The 18,713-nt window shown below is 39.5% G+C and overlaps 1 protein-coding gene across 1 annotated transcript in view; it reads left to right on the top strand.

Moving 5' to 3' along the window:
* Positions 1–3,273: 3,273 nt before the first annotated feature.
* The window catches only part of jag1b (jagged canonical Notch ligand 1b), a 34,838-nt gene continuing 19,398 nt past the window's right edge, over positions 3,274–18,713 (top strand). Inside the window, exons 1-5 of the mRNA XM_055029481.1 lie at positions 3,274–3,606; positions 3,767–4,072; positions 13,122–13,173; positions 17,435–17,692; positions 18,145–18,205. Coding sequence (XP_054885456.1) covers positions 3,547–3,606; positions 3,767–4,072; positions 13,122–13,173; positions 17,435–17,692; positions 18,145–18,205 — 737 coding nt within the window. The 5' untranslated portion in view covers positions 3,274–3,546. The remainder of the gene's footprint in view (positions 3,607–3,766; positions 4,073–13,121; positions 13,174–17,434; positions 17,693–18,144; positions 18,206–18,713) is intronic.

Genomic DNA, 18,713 nt, shown 5'->3' with positions numbered 1-18,713 from the left:
GTAAACTCTTACATACCTCTTAAGTCTTCCATGAACAGCTGGATTTATTCTGAGATTAAATTACACAAAGATGGAATCTGCTTACTATTTAGAGAATTTCTGAAGCCTATTGATTTTATTTGTAACTATCAAAATAAAGGCATCTGTTTAGAATATTTTGAGATTTTTATTTGTCGAGAAAGACCATGTATTATTTTCTTTTTACTTCACGATGATGCTCAGCTGTTTGGTTTCATAGCATAAATCTCAATAACTGCATGCAGAGTTGCCTTTGTAATGTGAAAAATATGAAAAAGTTCAAGTACAAATAATTTTCCAAGGCACTGTATATTCTGATTAGCAACTGATTTACAACATGTGCTCTTGACATTGTTGACATTCCAACAATCAAAGCATTTTTAGCAGGAAAAATATGCCTAAAATTTGCAGATGTTTAAGATGTTTCAACAGTAGAATTTCACAATCTTCTTCCAAGGCTTGCCTAAAAATGCCATGCTTTCAGTATTTGCCCTTGGCTCACTGCTGGCCTTGATGCAAGCTTTCTTTTCATTCCGCATGATTTAGCGAGCTGCCTCTACTAATCAGAGTGTGAAAGCTAACATCGGATCTGTCCACCTTTCAGGCAGACATAAATCTTTACAAAGTAAAAATTACTGAAAAAGCTGTGGTGAAGTCCAATAGAATAAGAGGCAGATGCAGTAAGAATTGAGACAGGCTTGAAAAATACATTTAATTTTTGTTTAGAATTGTGGCTGTGGAAATTTATGCACGTCAACACGACTTCGGGTCATATGAGTCTTCACACTTTATTGTGCCAGCATCGTGATGCTAGAAATTCTTAAAGCTACCATCCAGCTGGGTATTTTTCTTTTTTATATCATTACTGGCAATACAAACACAGTTTGTTAATCAAATATGGATTTCCACTTCAAGATTTCACAAAAAATAAAATTAGACTGTGGCAAAAAGAAAACAGTCATTTAGTTCTGATTTCTATTTTTGGTTTGATGGCATCACAAAAGACACAAGGATTGAGCTGATTATCTGATATTTGTTAAAGCTACAATAGACAAGCAATTTTATGAAGGATTTTGATTGTAAAGTGAGTTTAGAAAAGTTTAAATAGTGGTTTTCTGACTTACAACTATGACCCACTTTTTGGGGATCATCATCATTCCAAGATTACATTTTTGATACAATTCTTTTTCTTTTTTTTGGGGGGGGTTGAGAAATATTAAATTTTTTTCCCAAAAGTTCTAGATAATTATAAGGGTTTTCCACTAGTATTGGGTACATCGAACTAGCCTCTGTTTTTAGATTTTTTTTTGCTGGGATTCCAAGTGTGCAAAGTGGGGCTTAAAATGTGACATCAGAAGAGTGTTGGTCACTGCTTGGCTAGGGTGTTACATCACAAAAGTGACTCTCACTCCCCTTTATTCTCTGGTTCTTTTCTGAGTCAAAAAAAAAAGCCCCAGACTGAGGAGACTGCTCAACATAGCCTCCATGTTCTTCACTGTTGCGTTTGTGCAGCATATAGATCTTGTTGTGCTACGTTTGTTACTCTGGGGTCGACCACTATATGTCAACCACACTCACTAGATTTGTAATGGAAAACCACCAGAACTGTGTAAATGAGCCGAGTCGAGCCACGTTTTAGAGGTGCTAGTGGAAAAGGGTCATAAGTCTCTTTATGTCAGTGGCGGATTTAATAGCGGCAATATGGTTTACTACCCAGCGAGGCATGACCTAGGGAACAGCTGGAATAAAGTCATCAGTCTGATACACCCGAACAATTTTTGTTGCTTCGTTTACATGTCAGTTCCACAGTGAATAGAACGTTAGCAATGTAAAAATAATGCTATACAATGTAATTGGGTGTTAAAGCTGTAATTGTATTTCGCTTAAATGTAATAGTTCTTTACATGTTTTTTTAACGTGGAACTAAACCCGAAGTAAAAACATATCCCCCGGACATATTTCGGGAAATTCCACCAAAGTGGGCAGTGCTAAGAGACACTGAGGGGCGTGGCCAAGTGTGGGGAGGAGGAGCTAAACAGGGATTTAAGCAGGGGTGTGGTCAAGGACAGAGAAAGTGACAGCTAGCTTGAAACATGAAGAGCGACCAGAACGACGCTGATAGTTTTGCCACAGATCAATTTTTTAAGGTGAAGGATTTCTATCCGTCGTCACCAGAGGTGAAGGTATGCTTTGAGAAGCCCAGAAGGTTTAATATCAGTTCAAGCTCAAGGCACTGACTCAGCGAGTCCCATAGCTAGCACACTGCTAATTAAATTAAAAGGCTTTGCTAACTAATTGGTAATAAAATGCTAACCTAAGAATGTTGTCAATTAATGCCTATAATTCCAACTCCTGACTTGCTATGTCAGAGTCGCTAGATTTTATTTTTATTTTTTTGGGAAAAAAATATTCAATTTTAAATATTCATTTTTTTTTATACCTGATTCAGGGTTGTGACTTAGATATTGAGCTGTACAATTGTCACAAACAGGAAGATTCAACTGCAGTGGCTAACCTCTAACCCAAAAACATCAAAAACGAAATGATATGAAAATGTCACTTTTCCACAGTAACATAAAGAAAGCACCATTAAAGTGCAGTTTATACAGTTAGTCAAATAAAATGTTGATTTGGGATTTAGCTAATCTTTAAAAAAAACTTCATTGTTATTGAAAATACAATTTGTCAATCCAATTTATTAAGGCAATAACTTAAGTTAAGTTAAATAATATAATATACATATATATATTAAGAATAGACTTTGACTGGTTTGCTTAATGTCAACCAAAATCACTGTTAAAAATCACATATTCAGATGTTCTCTACACAAAGTATTTTGGTTAAACCATTTTTTTCCCTATTTTTTTAAAATGCTATAAAAGTATAAACAAGTTTTTACCTCCCAGTCAAGCGCCACCACCGCCACCTGTACCCTGAACGTGCTTTAAGCCCCAGTCAAAAGTTTGCAGCCCTGCTCGGCCCTGTGTGATGTCACCACCAGAGACATGTACCTGTGGAAGCTCAGGGAGGCTGGGTTTTATCTCGATTAAACCCGTTTGCAGCGAATTTGCTACACAGCGAGGTTGTATATTGTCCTGTAGGCGGTAACTGCATCTAAAGTGATTGTGCTGTTTTTTACAGAAAGTGTGAGAAGCAGCTTTAAGGTTGAGGGGCGGTGCTGTGTGCTAGCTTGCCTCATTATTATGGAGGCAACTCCCCTCCGCTGAACTTGTGTAGCTTGAGCTCAGACTCGGACCAGCAGTCAGTGAGTCAGTCTGCAGTGGGATCGGCCGCCGCATGGCTTCTGTGTAAACTTTCCTCAGCAACAAGTGGAGACGAAGAGCAGACGCTCCGGAGTGTTTGACGGACCTACCAGGAAAGAAACCACAGCTCTTCTATGAATCTGGAACCTGTGCTCCGCTAAGCAAACTGCTGTTTCCCCCCATTCGTGCATGTTCAAACCAGAGGAGAGCTCTGGTGCCGTGGGTCGGCCGGACGACTAGTACAAACGAGTGGCAAACAGCAGGCATGATTTTGAGACGCAGCTCCGCGGTTGCTGCCTTCTTCCTGCTCTGCTTTCTTGTGGAGGTATGTGGATCTGTTGGTCGGGGAGCAGCGGGAAAGGTCACTCGGTTCGGCTGAGTGGATGCACCGCTGTGTTAATGTGTGCTAGCTCGACATGCAGCCGTGCTTCCAGGAGAGGTTCGGGTCTGCACGCTGAATTAACCACTCTTCTGTCTCCCAACAGGTGTCGCAGGGATCGGGACAATTCGAGCTGCAGATCTTGTCGATGCACAACGCGAACGGAGAGTTGCCCAACGGCATGTGTTGCGATGGCGCACGGAGCGCCGCGGATCAAAAGTGCGCACGGAGCGAGTGCGACACGTTTTTCAAAGTTTGTCTGAAGGAATACCAGTCCAGGGTTTCCGCTGCGGGGCCCTGCAGCTTCGGAGTGGGATCTACGCCTGTCCTCGGAGGGAATACGTTTTCTTTCAGGAGTCCTGTCAGGAATGACAAATCCAGGATAGTTTTGCCCTTCAGCTTTGCCTGGCCGGTGAGTGGAGGCTTCAATAGTCACTAAAAAAAACAAACATGTCCTGATTTCCATCCCCAAATAAAACGTATAGAGAAGTGAAAATATGTGTTCGGCAGTCAGATGTATGTCTTTGCATCACCTTCTCTGAGGCCGGGACAAAACATATGAAAACTTTGTGACTTTTTATGTGTCTCATTCACAGAGGACAAGTTTGAAAACCTACCAGAAGTAAACACATTTTATGTATGAAAGACAAAATTCAAACATAAACACCAAAACATTGTACTCGATGGAAAAAAAAAACTTTAATGCATACTTAAAATACCTGGAAATACATCAACAGATAGTCTTTTTTTCCCTCATTGTTGCTTGATAATGCAAATTAAACAAAACATATAAAATGCAAAAAAACTGCAAAATGTGATAAAAAAAAAAAAAGATGTTAAAAAATTAAGCATGGACAATATAAACAGGAAGTCTGCGCTGCCGTGGTGACTTGTGGGGTCCCAAATTAAATTCTGCTCCGGGCCTCATTCAGACATGGATCGACTCTGACTTTAACATCCCCCTCCCCCTTTAAAAAGTGGGTAGAAAAGGCATCAAACAAAGGAAAAGTTTCCCTTTGGAATCCTTTTTTTTTTGACACCCCTTGGCCCTGGTCCCGAGATTGTGTGCACTAATTTACAACATGCAGGTATTTTAGTCCACCAGGCCTAGACCTGTCCATCTTAATTGGTTTAGAGTGTTAAAGTACTTTTGTTAACTATTTTTGTAACTATTGTTAAACTTGGAGTTTAGCTTGGGGTGAAACTTAGTTGCTAATTCAAAAGTATGATTTGAAGTTAATTATAGCCATCTGGCACCCATCAGTTTGAGTAAAGATGAAAGTGGCTCAAGTTATTTCATTCCTGTGTCTTGCTTTGTGTGTGACAGTGTTAAAAACAGTTGTTAAAATAGATGTACAAAAGTCATAGAACATTTCTGAAATCAGCATGGGTCTGGTGTCAGATAGTGTAAAGTGAGCAATATTTTATTATTCATTAGATTTATTGAAACCATACTTTACACATTGACTGATGACATGCACTGCTCAGATACATGGCAGAAATAAATCTTGTAATCCCTTCGGTTTGTGTTGGATGCAAAACTACCTCTATGAAAAAGAGGTAGTTGTGCTCCTCTGAAGCACTTTTTTTTTCTCCACTACACATCATACTCCCCAGATTACAAAAAAATAAAAAATAAAATCTCTGAACCCCTACTGGTGCAATCTTTACTTTATTTGATTCTGTTTGCACAATCTTAACAGATAACAGTTGACATGAAACAGTTTAAATCACAGATTTTCTCTCCTGCCTCCTCTGGTTGCTTCTCAAGTTGCAGCAACTCCAGACTAGAAAGAAAAGAGAAAACTTTCTGGTTTCTTCGGGTCACATATCTCATCTTCTTTTGGTAAATAAACGACCCTGACAAGCGGGAGTGCTGGAGCTTTGTGAGAGAGATGATTTGCCATGCTGGAGCACATTTCCATGAAGTGAAAAAAAAAAAAAAAAAAAAGGGACCGTGCACAGACTGACTGGCCCCAGAGCTTGGCCCACAAACTCCTCCACTGTGCCTGATAGCTGAAAGGCACAGTCTGCTGGTATGTGTGTGTGTCCAATTACATCAAGGCTATTTTTACCTCAATCGTGATTGAAATTCTTCTTGTAATATCCAGCATGATTCTCGCTGATTTGTTATTTCCATCAGTCGTGATTGGTTTTTGTCTCTATCTGCTGTAGATCCCATCATTTCATGTCAAAAAAGAAAAGGACGTTTATGTTGGCCTGTGGGAATTTGATGCTTTGTGCTTTTTATTTGTGCTCTACTTAGACCCTGGCATATGCATATTTTTTAAACAACAAAGGTTTCTGTTTACATTCCCATTCTGGCAGCATGAAGTCTGCGTGAACCCTTGCAACAGCGCTAGAGTAGAGATGGACAACAAACTTGGTGCCTTGTGAAGTTTGAGGACTCTTGGTTATACTCTTTCAGTTTCATGCATACTAAAAAAAAAAAATTCTTGCCATGCAATGAAACAAGAACATCTGGATTGCTTTGGCCACTGTTCCAATGCAAAGGGCTTTGGCACAGACAGCCCTTGAATTTGTGAAGACCAGATTCTCTCATCCTTCACTTCAAGAGATTTACTCCAGTGCACACTAACAATTGTCAGGTTAGGTATGATATCACTCTTTGTCCTTTTCATCAGTTGATTGGCTGTTGTGGACAGATGGTAGTGTGGTGCAATTGGGCTTGTTGGGTCCTGAGAGTTCATGAAGCCCTGTCCCCCACCCCTCTTCATCCCTTCATCCTCTCTTGTGAGCTGCATGAAGTTGGCCTCTTGTCCAGACCGAGGGCTTTGTTTAAATCACGCTCGGTTGGACCGCAGGCATTTCATCGCTTTAACCTTGCCACCCACAGTAACTGCTGCACTTAATGAGGCTGCACACATGTCCTCAGATCAGGTAGAGCAAGAACCAGTCGTCCAGTTGAACTGGATGATGTTGGCTCGGACCTCTTTATCACAAGCGAACTGCTGTTTCGAAGACTTGTGTTGAGTTCAGGGTGTCTGCTTAGGGTTTTTATTCCACAAGAGAAGTGAGGTCCCAGCTCCACTGGCCCTCACGGTGTATCAAGTAGAGACAATAGGGTGCCCTCTGTGACTACAGTGAGGATTACAGAACATAATGGAGGTAGCGCAGCTGTAAAGCCAGCGCAGGGCAAGCAACAGGAAGCAGTTGTCGTAGACTCAGCAATGATGGAAGACCACATCGCTCTGGCTTCATTAGCGTATTTGGTCATCTAGGAAAAAGTTAGAAGAATTTTGACATTGATCTTTTGTTTGAAAGTCAGTAATTGAATCAAGACTGAACTCTTGACATCTCAGATTGAATTTTGATTTGTCTTCATGTTGGGCCAGAACTAGTTTTGAGAAGTAGCAAGGTTGGAAAAAATGTCTGGTTTCATGTTGCTTAAGATTTTCTGTTAAATCTTTTCTATATCTTGAAGTCATTTCTTTAAGGAAAAATTAGAGCAATTTCCTGAGTGACCCACTAATTGCTGTGCACTGCTGGTCAGTTGATTGAAAGAAGGATTCTAGACTTGCAAGAAAGTCAAATGTGGCTGCTTGAAAATATTTGCAATTGCAAAAATCATGGTGTAGAAACAAAATATTTATCACTCCTATTAAGGTGTATTTCAAAGCTACACCTGGCAAACCCCAAACTGCATCTCCCTCAACTGGAATAGGTAGCCTAATTAGGTAACTAATCAATACCAGCTTGTTATACTTGGGCTAAGGTCCTGAATGACAAAAAGCTGCACATAGACTACTACATATGCATGAATTAAAAGATCAGAATCATATTTTTCCTTTATCAGATCTGAGTGGAAAATGCAGAAAAATCATATTTTTGTTGTTGTTTGGTTTTGTTTCAATATTACCACACTAAAAAACATAATTTTCTATCTGTATCAGCTAAAACTGCACAATACTGCCATCGCAATATTCATTGTCCAGTCTTGGCATCAACTAACATCATTCACTTTAATACACTTAAAAACTAAGATTACATGGTGGTTGAAAGATATGCATTGAAGTTTAAATTGAGATTCTTTTAGGATTCTGGTGTAAAAAAAAACCCTGTATGTATGTATTTGTGTAGCTATATATATAGCATCTCTAAAAACTATTGTAGAATTTTGCATCATAATCAAAACAAAAAATGATGTGCTGTGCACTGCTGGTCAGCTGATTGAAAGAATGCTTCTGTATTATTATTTAAGTAATAGCACAAGTAACATTTTTGTTTTAGATATTTTCTAAATACTATAGCCTTATTTTTAGCTCTAGTACTGTGAGAACTCCATACAGTTTTTTTGTACTTTAACTATGTAATCCATTTAAATCAAATGACATAATTAAATTTTTTCTTCCATCTTCCCTTCATGCACAGAGTTGTAGTGTTATACTGAGCTGGGACATGATAATATTCCTGTGATTGATTTTTGTTGAGGAACCAAAGCAGTCTGAAGACACGAAGGTGTGTTGAAGAACAATAGGCAGCTCAGCCTGAAGGATAATTGCTGTTGGCTGCTATGGGAGTAATGACATGTTTGTTTTATGTACTCTTCTCTGATGTGGCAGTTAAATGCAGATTAGTCAAGTGAAAGAGGGAAAAGAATGTCTCTCTTGTACCTCACCCTGTTCTGCTTTCTTTTTTCCCACCTTTTTAAAATTTGTACTTGCAGTGCTTTTCTCTGTGACATTGCGTAATGGCTTCTGATGCTTCACTGCTTATCAGACTTGTTTTGAAGTTAAACAGAAGCATGGCGTCACATGCATTCTGAAGCACATTTAATCAGGATAACCTGTGCTTTGTTTGCATTTCCGTTAATGGAAATGACCCGTTCCAAAAAGCCATCCCTCGCTCTCTCTAAGCTTGTTTAATTAAATGCAGAACATGGCTTTCATCTCGTCTCGGGATCGTATTTTGATCTAGTTTGCCTTGTGAAAAAAAAAGTCTGTTTGCGGTGACTTTGTGTTGGCAAAAGGTGAGAATCCTTGCAGTTGAGATTCCGGTGTATCCTGTATCTTCATGGAATATTTAATGAGCTGTTATTTAGATGGTGCATTTTCTCAGGATGGGAATATTCACAATGTTTGCCTCCATTTTGGCTACATTAGAGGTTTTCATTTTATATCTCAGACTGCCACATAGGTGTTATATAGACCATCTTTCCGCACTTTGGCTAGAACTGCTAAAGAAATCTGTTACAAAAGGTCAACATCTCTTTGACTTGTTCTGTTTGCATTTCCTTTATTCTGATTGCAGACCTTTGTTTATCTTCAACCTTTTTCAACCAAGACTAAGCTCTTCTTTTAGATCTTTTTTAGGCGTGAAGTTAGGCTTAAGACGGAATACCTTTTTGACAGGGTGTATTAGAATAAAAAAAAAGAAACTCAATTAAACTTTTCTTTCCATGCTTTGTTTTGGCTGAAGTCTTCTCAGAGAAATGCCAAAGTTAGTAAAGTTTTCTTCTGCTGTTGCTGTGCACTGCTGACCATGTCATTAAAAAAAAATAAATAAATAAAAAAACCGATACACTTGCAAAGACATATTTGGCAGTTTAGGAAAAGATGCGATAACAAAACGGGCAGCCATGGTGTATAAACTTAACAAATTTGCATTTCCTTTGTTTTTCTTTTATGAGCAGTTGCTTTCATATAAAGTTGAGCTAAATCTCAATACCAAAATTGAGATTTAGAAAGTTTCAGAATGGTAACATTTCCACTATTCATTTCCAAAATAAGATTACAGGGATGACTTAAGTTTTCTCTGCCTGTTGCCTGTGCACTGCCAGTGAGCTGGCTTAAAGAAGGCCACACTTAAAAAAGAAAACCTCCTCTTTTGGAAATATTTCGAGTCACGAAAAATAGTCAATGTGCAAACTAAAGGAGTTTGCATTTCCGTCCTGCAGATTGACGACCTCAGTTTATTTTCAACCTTTAGCTTTTGTCTGTTTTTCCAAGACACATGGCTCTCCTTATTTTGTTATATTTCTTAGTAATGGCACATTAGATGGGTTAATTTTTTACAGTGGGGGACAGGGGGAGTGTGTTACAAAATTCCCCTACTGAGAGGATTTAGTTGTGTTCTTTGGCAAGTGAGTGTGGTTTGATCTGGAAGGATCTTTATCGCCTGTGTTGGTCGTCTGTAGGACAGTGCCTGCTCAGCCAGGAAAGATAAGAAGACGTATGGCCACACTTACTGCACTTGGGTGTGTGTGTTTATATATGTGTGTTGGAGAGAGGGAGTGTGTTCTCTGTAGTTCAAAGAGAAGCGGTGAGTCAGCTGGAAGCCTGGGAAAAGTGAACCTGGCAGTGGCAAGACAGTTTCAAGCTGATAAGAGCAGAGGAGTTATGGAGTGTTAGTGAACGAGGAGTGGGGCTATGTTTTACTCGGCAACTGTTTTCTTTTTTTATATTGTCTGTCTGAAATGGTGACCTTTTAGGCTAACTGAATTCAAAATAGCATCAAAGATGTTTTAATCATTTTTAGAGCTAAGACCAATGTATAATAAGCCTTGTTGAGATTAAAGTGCTTCAATGGCCTCCATGTCAAGGCAAGCCCAAGTCGTGCAAGATCTGGGTGTGTTTTTGTCTTTTGTGAATGTGCCTTAAAGGTATTAAGATCTGAGGCGCCCTGTGACTTTAATGTGCCAATTTTTGTCTATTTCAGCGTATAACAAACAGCAGGGTTTCCATCCTGCCAGTCATTGACGCAGTATGACGTTTCATTGGTATTGGAGGTGTACTAGGTTTGTTGATGTTTTCTCTTGGCAGAGGTCCAGTGCTGTTCATAGCACAACAGTAAGGGAAATACGTCTTCAACGTAAAAGACAGGCTGTACAGATTGCTAAAGGATTATCCAACTGAGATGGGTGTAACTTACCAAGGTTTTAAAACTGTGCTCTGATTTTTGCTTCGTACCATTTTTTTGGTTTAAATTTCTTTTCAATAAAATGTCTGTGAAAATACAGAAGGCTCTACAACGTAAACTGTCTTTCAACTTATCTATTAAGGTGTAGAATTGTAAAGTTCATGAATGTTTAGTCCATATAATATTTTATGATCTAATTTTAAGCCATTTCTGATGCCAAGAAGTATTGAAAATTTCCTTTTTATTGTTTTTGCAATGCGTATGCAGGTAATAGAGTTCAAGTTTGAGTTAACTTCAGTTTGAGTATTTGAGTTTCAACAAATTCTTTAACATGTAGCACTTTAAGATTTTTCTTTAATAGAAAATTCATTAGAGGTAAAATATAGTTCAATCTCTTGTAAATTCAGCTTTGGTTTAGCACCAATAGAATGTGTTAGCTGCTAACTGTTAACGTTTAGCATTGTTTGAGTTAGCTAGTTGCGTTGTTAGTCGGTTGCATGAACATTGAGGAAGCCGGAAGCATCAGACACATTTGTAGGTTTTGTGTTGTAGTATTTCTGGCACCCATTAAAAAAAGAAACTGTGATAAATGATTTGCATGCACTGAAAGAAGATCAAGACTAGCTAACTGTTAGCTGCTAGCAATAGAAAAGTTAGCATCTGTTTCAAGAAAGTTATGTCATAAAGTTATGTCATAAATCAAATGAACATCTGAAGTATGACCTGCAGATGTTCTCTTCTGATTAAATATAAAATATTATGGCCGTCTAACCTGAAGTGGAAAATATTAGACTGAACAAAGATACTTTTAAAATAATCTAAAATTTGCTAACCCAATTTGATAACCGCTTTGTTTATTTATGGTCTAAGTTTGAGTGCAAATATTGTGAAATTGTGGTATTTTTACTTAATGCTGTCGCTGTCAGAATGCCATAGTGACCCACACCTAAACTGGGGTGGAAATCAGTTTTCCCAAATGCTAAATCACAAAAAAGTACACTTGAATTCCTAATGAATAAATGCCTTGTGTGGTCAGTGAAATTGCATTAGAGTTCCCATTTTTAGGATGAGATCACTGCTTGTATTGAGCCGCTGTCACATGCGTGGGAGTTATTTCTGTTAGTCATTCGTAGCCCAAAGAGATTTCAAAATGTCATGCAGTAAAATAGCTTGTAATGATGTTTCTGAGTGCTCTTGTTTAAGCTTGAAATTTAATCTGCCAGCAACTAGCACACTAAAAAGTTAAAGTTCCTTTTCTGGATTTTTAGGTGTTGGACACTGTGGAGGGAGGTGGGGAATGCCAAAGCTTTAACTTGATACTTGCCAGAACACATTTGTTCTGACCGCTAGAATAACTAGCTGCAGGTTTCAACAATGTAGAAGATGATTAGGGATCACGTTACCACTGACTTGGTGCAGTGTTAAGCAACTGCAAGCAGTTATGAATCAGGACGTACTGTAAAGTTTTGATGAGTGTTGCATTTCAAGTAATGGTTGTCCTGATTGCAGGAAAATACTGGCAAGGGATCAAACAAATGTCTCCTGGTAAAATGGAAAGTTGAATGCCTGAGAACAAGGTGAAGGCAAAGTGAGAAAGAAAATCCACTGGAGTGACTCATGCTCCTTGCTTTCTTTGTGTGGAAAGTGAGCAGGGGTTTTCCTTTGGAGCAGGTTTGTTTACCATGAAGTCATTGCAGCGAAGAAGGCCTCACTGGCACTTCAGAATTTTTCAAATGCTTCCATGCAGCGCTGCAAGGAGCTGTACGAGTACAACAAGCGATACTTAAGTCTAGTAGTGGATGCTTGAGCACCACAAGTGGATTTCATTTTCTCTCTCTTTGCCGATGCTTTCGTTCTCTCATAACTGTTGTGCATGCTCGGGTGAATGTGTAAACCGATATTGGTGTGAGCTCGATCAACCCTGGATTGGACAAAACATGTTTTTGGGAAATTGAAATGTCGACGGGCCTTTCAGAGTTGGACACATCACTTTTTTATGCCTTTTGCTGGGTACTTGAAAAGCTTCAGAACTCTGTCATAAGTTACTTAAATTAGTATAAAATAAAAACATTTTCTTAGAATGAGGATGTGCTTGTTTTTCTATGAACTTATAGATGATCTTAGGTATTTTTCTGTTGGGTAGGCACTCAGCTTGCCCATTGGCCCATACGTCTGCCTTTCTAATCATAGGGAGACCTCTGCACCACCTCAGGCTTATCTGTTAATCAGATCAGCAGGAACATTGTTGTGAATTGAAATAATTTTCTGGTGGAGGCTTTATTATTAGCCATTCTAGAGAAAAGAGGGGAATGAAACGTCACTGGGAGGACGTTTAAGTCTTTGGGAAACGGGGAAAGTTCTTCAAATGTTGGAAGTATTACAACATCTAAAACTAATGGGGTGATACTTTTGTGATTATTCAGGTCCAGCAGTGAATGAAAAGATTTGGATAGTGTAGGGTAGGGGCCAACAAATTGAAACTCGCAAATAAATATGCATGTCCTAATTAATATCAATGATTATTTTAATTTTTTTGTTGTGCTAATTTTCATTGACACTTCTTTTCTCTCTCTCTTCCTCAGAGGTCCTATACTTTGATAGTGGAGGCCTGCGACTTTAACAATGAAACCGGTGGTGAGTATTTCTTTCCATCTGACATCTATGTCCTGCCTTATTTTCTCTTTACTGTCTTTTGGCTGTCCTTGTGGCAGCACCTGGGAGACATTATGTTGAAGGCCAGGGAAGGAAGTTTATCCTTCCCATACCCCTCTGCCCTTTTCCTCAAGATCCACAGGCTGTTTTTTTTTTTAAGTGTGCTGACAGGTGCTTATGAGGGCAGGAAGAAGAGATGGTGAGGCAGAGGAGGGGAACCTCACTGCCCACACCGGCCTATGAAAATGTTTTTATATGGCCGATGACTGATGGCAGGTGCTGCCAACTGAGGTCGGGGTCATGCTGTCTCGCTATCACTGAGGCGTAAAACACAAGAGTTCATCCAGAACGTGCAGCCCGGCCTTCAGTCTCCATGCAGGGGTCTGTGGCCTCTGAACCGTGCCTTCTCGCAGATTAAGGTTCCTGCTGGTGCAGGTGAGCTCGGAGCCCGCTCACTGGGAGGACTCGGTGTGCCATTCAGAGTCTGCACGTTTTTCTCATGAGTGTGGGAATAACATGGTGGTAACACAAGGCAGAAATCTAAATACTGGCTGCTGTTGGGACTCCTGCTGGTTGGTGGTCGGGTCGGAGATAGTGTTTTGACCCGCATGGAGGGCAGGGCCTCAACTGGAGTGTGTTGTCTGAGCTCGACGAGGTTTCGGTCTTTTCTGCTGCATTTGCCGCTCCCCGGAGAACTATTAGGACACTAGTGTGAAAAGCCCCCTGGATGCGCTCTCACTGTTGGTTTAACTTTTTTATGGTTGGCAGGGTAGCTCACAACTCTGCTACATTCATCTATGTGGCTAAGCTTGATAGTTTTCTTAATTTAAATGACGACTTTTAAGGAATTCCAATAGTCAGAGTTACAAGAAATGCATCTTATGAAGTCTTAAATCTAGCTATTTTCAGTTTTTGTGACATGTTTAAAAGTAAATTCAGAGAGAGGGCATAAGAGTTTATGAAAATAACAGAAAGACAGAACATATTACAACAACGTTGCTGTGTTTTTGTTCTTTTGAGCTAAGCTTAGTGTTTGTCAGTTGTGGCACATACCCAATCTGTAAATACTGACATACTTTTTAAAATCTGAATAACTTTAAAGGTCTCGGCTTTTGACCAATATGCGCAGAGATTTCCAATTTAGCTATAGCAACCATGCTAAATGTGGCATTTTCTAATTTAAACTTAATTTGATTGACACATCTCAATTCAAATGTGACATCAAAAATAGTTCATAATTGTTTCTTAAAAATGTTTTTTAAGTAGAAAAAAAAAAAACATTTTAATTAGGAAGTACTGGAAGTACTTATCTGGCTGGAGCACAGAGAAACAGGGCACTGCCACTTCTTTACATGTTGCTGAACACTAAATAAAAAGAAATAATTCAGAGTACCTTTTGCCACAACACATGCAGATAGTCCTGGTGTAGAAATTAAAGGAGTGCCACACATCACTCTGGTGAAGCTCACATTTGGCACATATGCACAAGAGGTGTTAGTGAGACTGCCTGGGCAGAACAAATTACCAACTAATTAACTGGCTAACAACAACAGGAAAAATGTTTTTGAACAATATGCACTTAAATATCAATTCACATCCTAGTTTTTCAAAAACAAAATGTCAATGAAGAAATGTTGGATATTTTGCACATGTAAGTATGTTTTAGTAGCCATAGAAATAATAGTTTAAATTTGATGTGAAGCTGGCATATCAAGGTTGTCAAACTGTCTCATGACAAGCCGATCCCTAATTCAATGTGATACTCATTTTTAAATTCTTTCGTCACTCCAAAGTGTTAGAACAGGAGTTGCTTTTAGATAACATTGGAAGCTTCAAAAAAGTTTCAGATTTTTATGGAGCTGGTGTGATTTATATTGGGCCCCGCGGCAGGCAGCAAGTAGCGTGGCTCTGCTACTCCTGACACCGCAGGCCAGCAGGCGGTAGAGAAATGCCACACAACTCTGCTCTGGATTCCACGGTACTGCGAAATGTTGCCGGTCACTGCGATTTCAGAATCCAACCGCCGCAGCGTGGTCAATAAATAACAGCACACACACACACACACACACACTCGGCGTTGCATCATACTACAGAGGGAGCGAGTCACTTCGCGGTCAGCCACCTCTGCTCTCGTGTGAGCCACAGTAAATAATGACTGACATCTTTTTCATTCTCTCCCAGGTGGAAGATTAGACATCAGGTAGTGAGTTGAGTGCTGCATGTGAGGCAGAACGAGTAGCATTTCATGTGTGCAGCTTGTTAGCAGACGGCGTCGCGTCTGGAAATTGGGTCCAGTATGTTTGCTCAGTTCGAGTGTGTTTGCTCTCTGTGTGAAGCTCATTACTCCTGGCACAGTCAGCCCATAAAATTTTCTCTGTGTCTGAGAAGATTCTGGGTTTGTCATGATCTTGAGTAAAATACAAGATGCACATACAGTTTTACAACAAAAATATAAGCCATCTAATCACACTGAATTTAAAAAAAAGCAGCAAAAAAATCCCCACTGTTCCAAAAATTATTATACCTTAATTTTATACAGTTTTATGACATAACTTATCATTCTAAGTGTGATTTTATAGACTAAACAACCACTAAAACTACCAATTGCTTCTAAATCGGAGTGACTGGTTGCACTTGTATGTTTGTTTTTTACACTCGTACTGTCTTGATGAACATATCTCCAAATTGGTAAATTTGTTTTCATGCACAGAAAGAAGAATTTGTTTATCTGCCAGCTGAGTGGTGGTGCTCAGCAACTTGTGTGGAAGGGGCAGCGCAGTTTTACTTTAGGCTGAAATTTGCTATGAAAAACGCTGGTCCTAACAGCGCTTTCTCTGTCTTCTCGTTAAATCGTCAATCAAGTTGCACAGAAAATTTGTCCAATTTCTAGAATGGTAAAATTCAGAGATGTAATGAGTTACTGGCTCATTGACAGGAAATACAGTGAAGAGAGAAGAGGAAGATGTGCAACAAATGATATAAGTTTGGGAATTCAACAAAAGACAAAAGTGAATTTGATGTTTCAGTCTCTTTGTCATGGGACATGCAGGATTTAGAAAAGTTGGAAATTTGAAAGTTTTCTACGCACGTCAACTTGAAGATGTGTGTCATTGTTTTGTTTGCTATGAAATGGTGAAAGCTGTTTTACATCGGTTCATAAGGTAGTGCTGGGCGATACGGGTTAAAAATCTTCAGATTTTTCGTACCACATTCAGTGACTGATTTTAACAGATTCCCCCCCCCTAAACTATACACTCAGGTGACCTGAGTTCAAAATTGAAAAATATCAAAGGTGTAAATATGCTATAGTTCTTAGTTGGCTGACATCACTCTACTTTGTAAATTATGAAAACCCCAAAGAACACATTGATTAAAAAGAAAAATCCAGATTTTCCCAGAATTAAATCTTCAGAAACAGAAACGTTTTGAACCTTTAATGCTTATTCTGACAGTTGAAATTTTCTCATAAGCAAAATCAAAGTGTGGCTGTGTTTGAGGGAGCTGAACAGCAGTGTACAGCAACATGTGGGTGAGAGGTAACACCATGTTGGTCTGCTCCCTTCACCTGGAGCTCTCATTATAGGAATGTAGCTGTAGAAATGGTGTGACATAAAACTTTTAGTGGCCTGTGTCAACTAGCAACATTTACCGTGGAGAAGGAGTGTGTGAAAGTGTTGATTTTAATACTTTCTATTAACAAAAAAAATGCATCTGAAAGAGGCCAGGGAAAAAGTCCCAAAGGCATGCTGGCAGGCCTCCCAGCAGTGACTGAGGCATCAGTGTCCTCGCACTGTAATTTATGGCGGCTGCGGTTCTGTCCTCGCCTGAGCAGATGCAGAGAGCAGCATCAGAGACCAGTATTATCCCTGGGCTGTAAAGCTTCGGATCAGAAACCCAACCAGAGAGAGCTGGACAGAGAGCGTGAGAAAAAAAAGCAGTTAAAGCGCTCATTAAAGGCATCCTTTTCCCTTTTTTTCCCCTGCATTTCCTCCTTGTACTTTTCTTCGTTTCTAGCACGCATAGTTGCCTTAATTACATATAATCTGCCATATCAGAGATCTCCTGCAATTTGTGTCAGAAATTTTTGAGGCAGTTTTGGGTTCCCAATTTATGGTCGAGAACTTAACAACTTAACAACACCCAATAGCACAATGTCGGACGTTGCTCTATGCGCAGCTGTTCTCTCAAACATCTGAAGAACAACAAAAAAAGTTCTCATTGTGGTGATGTCAATGTGTTGTAGGTTCTGATGGGAAGCTGATAGAGAAAGCCTCTCATTCGGGCATGATCAACCCAAGCCCACAATGGCAGAAACTGATTCACAACGGCCCGGTCGCTCAATTCGAGTACGAAATCCGGGTCAGCTGCGACGAGCACTACTACGGCTTTGGCTGCAACAAGTTTTGCCGACCCAGAGACGAGTTCTTCGGACATTACACGTGCGACTACAATGGAAACAAGACCTGCCTGGATGGCTGGTCTGGACCTGAGTGCAACACAGGTAAGCCCGGTGGAGGTGGCAGGCTTAAGCATGTCACTGCAGTGGAAACGGTGATGGGAGGCAGCTTCAGGCAGCTGGGTTTTATGCTGATGAACAAATCTTTAAAAACTGCATTACGCAGACTGTATAATCTGTGATTCATGCTGATTCACTGTCTGTTTCATTCAACAATGCCTTGTTTCAGATCTTTCTCCATCTGTAGACATTTCAAGATTATCTGTTTTTATTCTTCAGTACAGAAAATGATGTTTCATGGTAAAAAAAAAAATCAGTCTGCACAGTAGTCAGTTTCTGATTAGACATTTTACTGTGCTATAATCCTGGGTGTTGGCAGCTGTGTTTATTCATACAGACAACATAGTAATTACATTTACTGCTATAATTACAATGCAACCAAATCAAGCTAAATTTAAATCTAGTTATGTTTTTAAATGATCGTCTTCTTCTTTTAGCTATTTGTCGACAAGGCTGCAGCACTGAACATGGATCGTGTACGGAGCCAGGTGAATGCAAGTAAGTGTCTGGTGTTGCTATGTTTAATTTATCCTCCTAAAATGAAAATAATCTCCTTTAATTATTTACATAAATGTATAAAATGGTCTCGCTCATGTGTATTGAGGTTGTTTTAAGTTCTGTTTTTCAAGAGTTTAACATGTACAGGGCCATGAAAAAGTGTTCATATTAGAACAATTAGGAGGCCTGCATTACAAGTAAAAATCTAGAAAGTGTTTGCATTCAGCCCTTTTTACTCTAAACCCGCTATCTAAAATCAAAGACAACCAACTGCAATCAGATCTTGGCACTGTGTTTACATTTTTGGGGGAGGATGTGAGGGGAGCTCCAGGACAGCTTCCAAGGCCTTAACAGAGTTTTGGATTGAAGCTGTTACACTGGGCCAAGACAATGCTAAACAGCCACAATTCAGTGCTAAAAAAATGACATCGATCCGCTTACGTGGCAAAAGTTATCAGTCAAATCTGGTTCAACATTTGGATGAGCCTTTTTGTGTAGCTAATGGCTT

Source organism: Poeciliopsis prolifica, unplaced genomic scaffold, assembly GCF_027474105.1.
Source record: "Poeciliopsis prolifica strain line A6 unplaced genomic scaffold, Auburn_PproV2 SCAFFOLD005, whole genome shotgun sequence".
Taxonomy (NCBI): Eukaryota; Metazoa; Chordata; class Actinopteri; order Cyprinodontiformes; family Poeciliidae; genus Poeciliopsis; species Poeciliopsis prolifica.
The sequence above is the reverse complement of the archived record's forward strand: the minus strand, read 5'-3'. Positions and strand labels throughout refer to the sequence as shown.